Source organism: Chinchilla lanigera, unplaced genomic scaffold (assembly GCF_000276665.1).
Source record: "Chinchilla lanigera isolate Chin_1 unplaced genomic scaffold, ChiLan1.0 scaffold00028, whole genome shotgun sequence".
NCBI classification, from domain to species: Eukaryota; Metazoa; Chordata; class Mammalia; order Rodentia; family Chinchillidae; genus Chinchilla; species Chinchilla lanigera.
Window position 1 is genome coordinate 625,345 of NW_004955429.1, and position 12,568 is coordinate 637,912.

Here is a 12,568-nt window from a genome sequence, read left to right on the forward strand (position 1 = left end):
TAAAGAGTTCTACAAGGAAACCTAGTAACAAACCCAGACTGCAGGCACTGATGGCTCACTGGATTACCGCTGACCTCTCTTCAGGCCTCCAGCAGAGATCATACAAGCAATAGCCCTTGTTTAGATCAAGACACACACACACACACACACACACACACACACACATGCCAAGTAACCAAGATTCCTAAATCCAGTCACAGATTCCCCAAGGTCAGAAAAACACTAGATAGGAAAAATAAAAAGGACAATTCCAATGTTATTTTTATTTAAAATTTTATTGAAATCTCCCATTATACCTTTCTAGGTGAAAATACAGTAAGTATAAAGTCTGAATTTCATTGTATTTTTTTTTTCAAATTATTCCTTTGACCCCCAAAAATGTGACTTTTGAGATGTGGGAGCATGAACAGGCCAGGAAAAGGGAACACGAGGACTCACCTTACATGCCAGCTTCCCTGTTTATTCATGATCAATAAGAAACCTTTCCATGAGGTCAGAGAGCGTGCATACAAGTGCAGAATGCCTCGTAATGACTTCTACTCTCTGCAGCCCCAAGAAAGGTGGAGAACATCTTAGGCAAGATGAAAAGAGAACTTCAAAAACTTGTGAAAACGAGGAGCACCTTCTAAATTCTTAGGACAACCTGACAGTAGACTGATTCTATGTACCAGGTCAGTGCATTTATGTACCCAGCATCAGTGCCCCTTTGAAGGGCCCTGTGTTCCTGTCCTCCTGGAGCTATGTCCTTTCTGCATCCTCCCGTGTACTCTGCAAGGCCATGTGCCTGGCCTTTAGCTATAGTTTATCTTTGGAATTGGCCAAAATAAAGGCTTTGAACACTATCTTTCACCTATTTATCTAGTTGGAGGCCTCTCTTTCTCTCTCTGTCTCTCTGTGATTTTTAGTAAAAAAAAAGTCTTAAAAATCTTTTATTGTCTATTTACAAATTACCTTGTGAACAAATCCAATATATGTAAATGATTATCAATAGTTCCTCATGTATTCAAGATACTAATTTTTAAACTATAAACTATGAAAATATTATCTAAAGGTATTTTACATTAAGTCTAGAATGTATTTAGTTCAAATATTTAGAAAGAATTTTAACAATTATTATTCATGAAATGTGGCCATGAATTTGAGTATAAAAATATGATGACATTTAATCAGTAATTGGCTGATAGCTGTCCACTCTCTGCAGAAGTGTGTCTGAATATCCAGGAGAGTAGTACCTGGAAAAGAAAACTGCTATTAGATACTTGTTCAAGATTCAGCACAGTAGATCAAAAGATTCTCTATAAGGAATTTATCTGAACTAATTCTATGAGTGAAACCTCACATGTAGCCTGGATATCTAGGTCCCAGTAATGCTTTATACATGGAGACTACTCAGGAAGAGAATATCAACTCACAACTCTGAGCTACACAATTAGCAAACCATCAAAGGCAGATAAACGTAACAGCAAAGGAGATCACTTCCAAGCAAAAGACTTCATACCAGTGACATTTTATTACAGAGGCTTTCTTCTCATTATATCAGCTAACTAATATTGCTCTAAAAGTCACACCTAATAGATTTTTTTCAGAAGTTAGACCACACACCTCTCATTATTAATCAACTGCTGTATTTGCCTTACAAATCATTTTTTAGTCTATGCTTTAGTCAGACCTGGTCATTCATTAAAAAAAAAATCCCATTAAAAATGTAATAAATAGTTTGCAAATATTAGTGTCATAGAAACCCACAAAATTAATCATTTTTATTGGTTCTTGTACATACATAAGACTAGAAATTTATACTTACAAACTGAGCATTTTATAAAAGATTTAGTATAAAAGTATTAATTACATTGATTAACAATGTACTATAGGATGTTTAATATGCCATGGAAATAACTTACATGCATATAAAAATCTGTCAAATAATATTTGGCAGAAATTCTAGAATATAAGAAATGGATTTTAAAACTTAAGGTCGAGTAATTTTAAAATTCCCAATACACTCAAAATAAGCCCCTTGAAAGTGTTTTCCCTAGATAAAACCTAGTGCTAGGGCCCACTTTGTCCTTCATTAGCTATTTTTATCTATATGCACATGCTTGACTCAAAAATTTTTTAAAAATTGTGCTACTTAAGCGCTGAAGTTGAGACTAGAAAATATGGTGCATTTGAGAAACTGAATTTTTATATTCAATTAAAATTTTAAAACCTACACCCGTTTCAGTTACTGAAAAATGTTTAGTGCATTTGAAATAACTTTGGAGTTTACTTTTTCAACTGTAAATTTTATATAATCTAAATGTAGGTCAAATATACCCAATAAAATTTAGCATCTAAACTAAGATGTGTTGGAAGTGATATTGTAAAAACGTAAAATAATGCATTAATAAATTTTGTACTGATTACCAGTTGCAATTATAATGTTTGGATATACTGGATTTTAACAATCATTAAAATTTTATTTATCTTACTTCATTTTGCTTTTTAAAGCATGGCTTACATATTTCTATTGGCTACTGTTGCTTTAAAATAACAGTCCCCAATAAATCATGTAGGATCTACCAATAAATCTTGAGGCTTTAGTGGCTCATTTCCAAGCTAACCAGAGTAACCAGAATAATCTTACTTAATCACTAATTTTTGCAAAAAAATTTAAAAATTGCTTAATATTCATTTTGTCATCAAAACAAATAGTGAAAAATAGTAACTGGCTAAGTACTGCTACATAGTTTCTCCAATGTTAGTGTAAAATTAAGTTTTATTTACTTAATAATGCTTAAAGAGAGAAAGAAAAATGAAACAATGGGTCCCAAAAGAGGACAATGAAACATCTTTTGAAAAAGAGGTGACCAAGATGGAGGGAGGATGGCGGAAGGGAAAGGGAATGAGAAAAATAAATTAAGATGTGTTGTGTGTGTGTACAAATTCCTCACAATGAATGAAGTTATTATGTACTGAAAACATGTACTAATAAAAATAATAAAAAAATATTTATTGGAGTGGATTCCTCCTGTGTATAGGCCCTTGAGTTAAGCACAAAACTATTTTTAAGAATAAAATGCTTTTCATTCACATATATAGCTGTGTGCTTTTAAAATCAGTACCCTGTGCTTGTAAACCATATGTATTAAAAGCCTCTGACCAGGACAAAGTGGCATACCCCCAGCACTCCAGAGGCTTAGCAGGGGAATCACCTCAAGTTCGAAGCCAGCTTACGCTACACAGTAAGTTCAAGGACAGCCTGAACTACATAGTGAGACCTGTCTCAAAAAAATAATTAATTTAAAAACTCACATCAAATCAGAACTATAGGCAGATAAAAGTTATAATTTATAGATAACTGCAATTTGTATTTTCTAACGTTAGTGAGAAGACAAATAAGCCAGGTTAGAAAAATATAAGTAACTATGCCTTTTATTTACATGCCTTGTGGACATTTTTCCAGACTTGATAGTTTTAAGCAATTTTTTATGTTTTCTTGGTAACTTTGCTTGGTAGGGGGTTAACAGTATAGTTCTCCAGGCTTCCAAGAACTGAGTCTTAGGTCTGGCTTATGTTTAACAATGTTCTGCAAAATGACTTCATTTAAAAAGAGAGAATCTGAGCAGAGCAGGGCTTAGTGGTACAGCACCTGCCCAGCATGTGTGAGCCTCTGGGCTCCTCAGCACTGCAAAAAAAAAAAAAAACCTCTTAAAAGTTTTCCTCATATTACTTCCTGCTATATTACTCTAAGCTTATCTGCCTATCATAAATATATGTATTTTTGCATTTAGATAATTACTTTCATTATTCAGTATCTCTTATCCACTTATAATACTTCTATTAATGTGAATATGAGCCTGAAAAAGTGATCAGCAGGGGACTATGAAAACCAGAATGTGTAGTCTCTTCTAAATCAGGTCATCATAACTGAAGCTGTTAATTTAACTTGAACTGCATATTTGGGTATTCTTTAGTAAGGCATATTTTAGTATAGAAATGTCTTAAATGATACTCCAGATTGACTGGAAAGTGTATATTAATGTGAGCATAATTATTTAATTTAATTTGCAAGGAGCAAAGGAGATCAAGACAGAGTTAAAGCTGCACATCACATTATGACACAGTGCATATAAAATCTAGATTTCAAAACCTAAAAGCCACATTATATTATTGAACTTCTTAGGCTCTTTCCTCTTACCGTACTACTTCCTCTGGGTAACAGTTGTTAATACTGTTGATGTATTCCTGAAGGAGAGAACCAGGTTCTGCTTGGATCTCTTGAACTTTTCTAAGTCCACCACTTGTTACAAAAAGTCGACGAGCTTCACTGTCATGTGGCAGCACCTGGAAAAGTGAAGCAACAAAAATGTCAGATTTTCTTTTCCAACTCAGAATGTGGCTATTTGAAAGCAATGATTTATGTGAGAAAATACAGATAAAAAAAATTCATGCCCAATAAAGCCATAATGAGCCCAAATCTGCTGATGACTGGAGGCAAAATGCATTCTTCATAGAAGTATATTAAGTTTTTGTTATGGGTGTTGAATGAAGGCAATGAACCTGAGCAAAGGAGATCCGTTCAGAATGTAAAACATAGTTTACTCTCATTCACTACCTACGAAATTAAGGGCAAGCTTCTTAACACAGTTCACCAAGGGTCCTTTGCCATCCCACTCCCAAATACCTCTCCGGGTCCTACCACCAAGCTTCATCCTAAATTCTGTGTCAGTGACATCAAAGCATGAGCCCTGTGGCCCTAGGATGCCTTCACACACTCCACAAACTTCTTCCTTTTGCCTGGCTAATACCTACTCTTTGTTTAACTTAACGCATGTTACTTCCTTTAAGTACCCTCTAAGAAAGTAGAAAATAATGCGAATATTCCCAAAGGCACATTTATGAGTATATGACATGCATTATGACTTTTCTTTGACAACAGCTAACTTACACAAATCCCACTGGTTTTTATTTACTTAGTTTGAACTCTTAAAAGATATTAATGTTCATTTTTATAGCAAGTTCAGTAAAACTAGAATTACTCACTAAACTACAAAATGAAACTTTAAAAAATAATGTCAATTACCCCTTTTCAAAAGCTGATGACTCTGTCTACAGATGACCCATGCAGCCGCTTACCCCTTCTTCTTAGATGGCCAAGTGAGGCAGCCAGTTTTGACTTAGCAACCAAGCATACACAAAGGAAGAAACTGATTTTCTCCTTGCAGTAATTTAGCCTATCCCCCCAATATTTGGTTAGTCAATTGTTTTGTTCAAGGGGCATTCTGTTAAATCTCCCACACACCATATATTTAAGAGACAATAATTTTCATCATTTTCTTAAAAAGAAGTGGACAGAATCTGTGTATGATACACAGAATTGTATCCAGCAGTGCTTTGGCAGTGGAAAACATCTGTTTTCCAGTAGCAATGGGCTTGCAGGTCAATCAAGCTGCTGAGGATCAGGGAGACAGCTCAGAGGACTGAAGTCCACTAGTACTCTGTCTTTCAAGTGAGTACCTAAAACTAGGCCTACTCAACTGTAGGACCTATAGTTTAAGTGTACTATTTGTCAAATATAGAATATAAACTATAGTACTACGTTCATGTACCTTTATAACTGACTATTCAAATAAATGTACCTTTTTCTACTATTAAAAAAATTAGTCTTAACCATATGCATGTTTTATTTCTTTAAAACACATCTTTTTTATCCATTCTTCAGTTCATGGGCATTTGGGCTATTTCCAAGATTTAGCTATGACAAATTATGCTTCTATAAACATGGGTGCACATATATCGCTGTGGTATGATGTTTTCAGTTCTTCTGGAAAAATACCCAGAAGGGGAATAGCTGGGTGGAATGGAACCTCTAAGCCTAGTTTTCTGAGGAATCTCCACACTGATTTCCATAATGGTTATAACGTCAACAGTGGAAAAGGGTTCCTTTTTCCCCACAGTCCCTCCAGCATTTGTTATTGGTTGACTTCTTGATAATGGCCGTTTTTTCTGGGATGAGATGCAATCTCAGTGTTATTTTAATTTGCATTTCTCAAATGACCAATATAAACTCGAGGCTTTTATAGGTAAATGGATGCAACTAGAGACCATACTCATGAGTGAAACAAATCAGACCCACATGTGTCGACATCATATAGTCTCCCTAGTGTGAGAACCTGAAAGAGTAAATAAAACCTAAAAGGTACAATAGATATTATGAAAAGGAAAGAAATTGCTCAAAGGGAAGGAACAACTGGGATGAGGGAAAAGAGAAAAGAAAGAAGGAAGGGAAAAAATATATATATGTATGTACAAGGTAGCTGGGATAACTGAACTGCTGATGTCTATTGGTTTATTAAAAGGAACAGTTAATGCTTAAATTGTCTTTTGACCAATTTTGTATGCTTATATCTGGTAATCTGAACAACAAATGTGAAGACAACAATATGCAATATAATAACCATTGTTCAGTTCCTACCATCTTGTTTAGTGATATTTTGTATTGTTTCTAATGTTTTTTTCTTATTTTTCATTCTCTTGAATTGTTTGATCAGTCTTGCATTCTTACATCTGGTAATCTGAACAACTTTACTGAAGATAACAATATATAATATAACAACCATTGTTAATTCCTATCACTTGATTTGAAATTCTGCAACGTTTTTATTGGTTTTTGTTTTGTTTTGTTTTGATCTTTGTTGTTTTCTTTTCTCTGTAAAATTAAAAAATATTCTTAATTTTTGAGTATTTAATATATGACTGGGGCACTGGGGATGTAGCTCAGCAGCACAGTGACTGCCTGGCAAGCTCGAGGCCCTGAGTTCAATTCCTGGTACCAAAAAAAAAAAAAAAAATGCTATGGGAATGATCTTAATCATTAATGTACAATGTCTTCCTTCATCTTTACAATGACCCTATGAAATAATTACTATTATACACATTTTACAGGTATCCCAACTAAGGTTTAGAGAGGTCAAGACTTTTCCTAAGAATCAGAGCAGTTAAGTGGGGAATCTAGGCACTCCAAATCCTGACCCTGTGAGCATTACCTCTATAGTATCAGACTTTCACAGATCTCCTTTTCCTTTTCCTTCTTGCTCTCCCTTTCATCCTTGCTCTCTCTTTTCTTTTTTTTTTTTTTTTTCCACAACTGGGCATTGAACCCAGGACTTGCGCATTCAGCTCTGGCCAGTTTTTTGTTTTGAGACAGGGTTCCACTAAGTTATGCAGGCTGGGCTTGAACTTGCGATCCTCCTACCTCAACTTCTCAGAGTACTGGGATTACAGGCATGTGCCACCACATCTAGCTTCACTGTTTTAAGTTGTCAAATATGTAAATCACGATTTAACCCATACTTGACACCTTAGGGTTACCATCCTGACCATCAATGACTGTTTAATGAAGTTATTCTCTCTCATTCCTTGCTGTCTGCCAGTAGGCAGCTCCGCTGGCTGTGCCCACCTCTGGCAGCTCAACCTTTCTACCTTACCATGGTTTGCTACCATCTAGCCTGTAATGATGTAAGGAAAATGACAGCTTCATTGGCTAAAACTGTTTATGGAAAAGTCGAAGTGCTCCAAATAGCTGAGTGGGAGCATCTCCAATCCGCAGTGCATGGACATTGTGAAAAATACTTCAGGGGCTCAGAGAGCTTTTTCCTTCTCTTGTGATATGAGTACTGCTGTGTCCCCAAGTGGGTAAAACTAAAGGACACTGGAAAAATTACTAAAAGCTACTTATCATAATTAAATATTTGTATCATGTCTTGACATACAATTTATTTCCTTAAGACCCTAAAAAAAAAGAGTACAGACCTGTGAGAAAATGTAAAGAAGGAGAAAATGTTTGACATGTGGACTTTATTTACCTGTGTTTCTTTTGTCAAAATAGACAGGTGAGAGTTAAGTAGTAAAGGCCCAGGACTCCATGATACACAAAAAAAAGCAAGTAGAAAAAAGAAAACAGAAACAGCAAAGTGATAAACCATCTTCATTGTCTGCCCTTCCTTCAGGCAGTGCGGTAAGAATACGCTTCGTACCTTGCTGAACTGTCCAAGCACGTGCTTCAGAATATTTGGAGGTGCGTCATACAGAAATGGCTCCAGGGCTGGCAAGTAGGTGCATTTTTGTAGGATGCTCTTTATGGCTTTTTTACACTATTGAAATACAAAGCAAAAATATACAAAAGTGAGTAATTAATGAAATCTGGGTAAGAACTCATGCCTGACATTCCTGGAATTTGAAGATGAAATTAAATTCGATGGTCTACCCTGCAATTGTTTCACTTGTAAAAATAGTTTTCTGAAAACCTTTTTATTTTTTATTGGTCTTATCATAGGATATCCTGCCAGTTAGTTTCACGTTAAACTTTACAATATATGGTGCCTTACTGAGCTCAAAGTAGCTATGAGGAAATTAAAATTGTAAAGCTTAAAGTCACAGACTGCAACTTAATATACTTCACATAGTAGTGTAAAACCCTGTACACATGAAGCTATGAGTTTACTAAAATATTCTATTTCTTCCAATCAACAAATATGAGAAAATAACTTAGTTTACTGCACAGTTCCATTATCAGGCCTTCTGTGTTCTCCAAAAGATATAGCTCGTATGTATGCAATCAGAAGTGTCTACTGTACACATTATTCAGTGTCACCTGCAGATCATTTTCAGTGATAATCTGCAGATTGCTGCCATAGCTTATGAGTAGAAATTTCCCCATTCTTAGGTGAAAGGAAAACAGATAGGATCTACTCCACTGTTAAGGAAAAGCTCCTCTCAACAATATGGAGTGGATCACCACAGGCAAAAGTATAGCTACCACATGTACCATTCCTACTCCTCCCCTAGCACCCTTCCATATTTCATAGTGACACCAAAAAAATATAGTGTTGTCCCCTGCCCCAAGCATGGTTGAAGAAGGGCCTCATTTAACTGTGACTGTAGCATTTTGCTGCATCCAGTTCTAAGCCTGTGCCTACTTCTGATTTTGTTTCTTTGTAGTAATACAAGCTGTACTCTTCACTGTACAAGCTCCAAGTTTTGATTTTCACAGGTATTTTGCACTAGAATTCCACACCTGGTTTGGTACTTCAGTACATCCCTAAGGACTTTGTTGTGTTCACTATTCTCTCTCCAAGGCCTTAGCCAACATGGTTTTCTGGGATTATGTTCTTGTTACTGAATGTTCTTCTGAATGTTTCTGGGATTATGATCTTGTCACTGAATGTTCTTGAAATCAATTTACATCATAATTTTTTAACAGGTAAAGGGTATTAAATGAAAATACTCAGCATATTTGTGCTATAAATAAAGGAGCTCTTGAATTTAAATTTTCTTAGAGACTCAGATTGAGCATTCTTGTATAACCTTTTATTTCTTAGTACATTTGTCCTCCAATATTGTTTCACAAATTAAATAAATAAGGAATGTAAGAAATGTAGCCCAACACTTTACCACTGGTATAATTTGAAATTAAACTCTCAAATCCCAACACCTCTGGTTATACGGTACCTTTGTGAACCATTGTAAGATTTTGTGGACCTCCACAAGCCAACAAATTAAGTGTAACTGCTATCAGTGACAAGGACTAGTAACTGTATGAGAAGTCACATCAACTATACCAAGCAGACAGTCCTACTCTAATAGTTCCAAACTTATGATATATGGTTATTAGTCAAGAACTCTACAAACAAATCTCATACGGGGAATTCTTTGAACTTTACTATCCTTCATCTGGAAGAAATTACTCAATTTATGACTATATTATTATAGATGGAATATTATGATTAACAACAGTTTTATCATCCAGTATGAAATAAATATTAAGATTTTTCTTGTAGACATACATATTTTTGAAATTAGGACATTTTTATGGTTTTATGTAGGTATAGTTTTACATATCATGAATTCATTCATTTTTTAGTCACAATCCAACGATCTTTAGTAGATTTATAGAATTATGCAATCATCTCAACAATTTAATCTTAGAACACTTTCATCATCCCAAAAAAATAACCTCATGCCATGAACTCCTTATTCCTCCTCTCACTGAGCCCTACAATCTCTAGGCTACTACTATTCTACTTTCTGTCATAATTTTGGCTTTTCTAGAAAATCCACATAAATTATATCATGCAACATGTGAATGTTTGTGGTTAGAATCTTTTACCAAATACAATATTTGTGAATTCCATCCATGTTGTAACATGTATTGACCTTTTGTTTTTTTTAAATGTCAAACAGAATTGTATTATAGGGATTTACCACATTGTGTTCATCTATTCACCAGCTGATGGATATGGGGGCTGTATCCACTTTGGACTCTTATGAATAATGCTGTTATAAAGACTTATATATTAGTCTTTGTGTAGACCAGATGTCTTAGTTAGTTTCCCATTGCTGGGATAAAATACCTTCTGCTTTTCCTTTTAATTCCATCCAGGCTACAAGTCTATTTCTTGGTGCCATTCACACCCAGGTGGGTCTTCCATCTTTAGTAAATCCATTCAGTCACCCTCCAAACTATGCTAAATCAATTAGGTGTGGAGCACCACCTGTGTGATTCTTCCTGAAGATGGAACAATTATCTCCATTTTGGTTGAACCTGGCCCTATTTCCATGTAGTGATGTGTGCAGAGCTGGCTAGGACTTTTCTTTATCCCTTCTATTGGCTTTCAGCAATGCAAACTGGTCCAGTCAAGGCTGACACATAGTCTTTGAAGCAAAGATTACAGGTCAGTGTTTCCAAGGCCCCCTGTCGCTCCCAAATAAATGTGTGAGCCAGCAGGATGAAGAGCTGTGCTCCACACTGTCAGCTGGGATTGAGGCTCAAGATACGAGGCTATGACTTCCCAGGGCATAAAAGATTACACATCAGAGCTGAAGCACGATGCCAAAACATCAGCTACTACCTCAATTGTGTCATTTGGATTACTCTTTCTGCATATCCTTCTCCCTGCATATTGTAGAAGTGATTTCAGGCCTCCTATCTAGTCCAGCTCACAGCACTCACATACTTCCTGCCATTCTCACAGTCACTCATCCTCAAGCCACTCCCTTCTTCACAAATTAATAAAACTCAGGTTTGGCCCTGGATTGAGGCCTTTGTTCTGACTAGCCATCACTATAACCAGACATAGGATCCCTTGGCTCCCCATAACTACAAATATTCCTTAGTGTCTTTATTCTCACCATGGGTTGCACTGGAAGTGGTAGATTGGAATTGACTCACTAGAATTCCAATAATTTTTCCATGGGATTACAAGTATAAACTTCTTGGGCTGCAATGAGGACTGGGAAGAGCTCTCTATAATTAGGGACGAATCTAGAATCACAAACCCCATGATCCAGTATTACATAACCATGCTTCAGCCACTCCCAAAAGCCCCACCTATGACTGCATGAGGCTTTGGGGAGTCATCTAATGTAAGTCATAACATGAGTGTTTTAATTTCTCATATTTAATTTCTCATAAGAATGGGCTTTGTGGTTAGTGATGATAAATTTATATTTTAAAGAAATGGCTAAAATAATTTTCAACATGACTGTAATATCTTACATTCCCACTAGCAAAATAGTAGGTTTCAAGGCTCTCCATATGGTGGTCAATAATTGTCATTGTCTGTCTCATTAATAATAAAATTCTTGGGGATGTGAATAACCCACTGTATTTTTGCTTTATGTTTACCTTGTGACCAATGATGCTGAACATCTTTTCATGTGTCAGTAGTCATTTTTATGTCTTCTTTGATGAAATGTCTAGTTAAACTTTTTCTTATGGGCAATATTTTAAGGAATAGAAACAAGCCATAATTCAAAGATTAGGCAGCCTTGGAGTTAAGAGTGGTAAATGAAGTAAATTATATAGCTTCAGAAATACTCCAACTGCTTACATTATACCCTGGAAAAGCACCTTACCTTTTGAACTCATTTGATTCTAAACCAAAATATGTAGCAAAGGTCTTAGCAAATTTTAACTCAAAAATCCTATTATTCATCTCCTATTTCATAGGAAAACAGAAGTGTTGACTGCAACAACAAGACACTCATTTTACAAATAACTCTGCACCTGCACAGCTTTCTTTAAAATATTGCAGTAATTTTTAAAGATGATGTAAGTGACTTTAATTTTTCTAAAAATTTGTATTTCTAGACTCATACAAGGAGTACTATCCATAAAGAAAATTAAATATTTTAAATTATACATTTTCAACAAATTCACTGAGAGAGAAATTAGGGAAACTACAACCTTCACAATAGCATTAAAAACAATGAAATACTTAAAAATCAATCTAATAAGGGAAATAAAAGATATATACATTAAAAATCATAGTACTCTGAAAAAGATCAAAGAGGATTTCCAAAAATGAAAACATATTCCTCATTCAGGGATATGAAGAACCAACACTGTGAAAATGGCCATACTCCCAAAACTGTTATACAGATTTAATGCAATCTCAATCAAAATACCAGTAGCATATCTCACAGATCTTGAGAAAACATTCTTGAAATTCATTTGGAACCAGAAGAGACCTAGAATAGCAAATGCAATCCTGGGCAACAAAGGAAAGCCAAGAGGCATCACGAT

The 12,568-nt window shown here is 35.3% G+C and overlaps 1 protein-coding gene across 3 annotated transcripts in view; it reads right to left on the reverse strand.

Annotated features, from left to right (window-relative positions):
* Window positions 1-256: 256 nt before the first annotated feature.
* Window positions 257-12,568, reverse strand: part of Spag6 (sperm associated antigen 6) — a 37,204-nt gene continuing 24,892 nt past the window's right edge. For all 3 annotated transcript variants that reach the window (XM_013515392.1, XM_005386859.2, XM_005386860.2), the window contains 3 exons: window positions 8,019-8,135; window positions 4,181-4,326; window positions 257-1,232 (listed from right to left, as the gene is read on the reverse strand). In XM_013515392.1, the coding sequence (XP_013370846.1) occupies window positions 1,163-1,232; window positions 4,181-4,326; window positions 8,019-8,135 (333 nt within the window). In that variant the 3' untranslated portion in view covers window positions 257-1,162. The remainder of the gene's footprint in view (window positions 1,233-4,180; window positions 4,327-8,018; window positions 8,136-12,568) is intronic.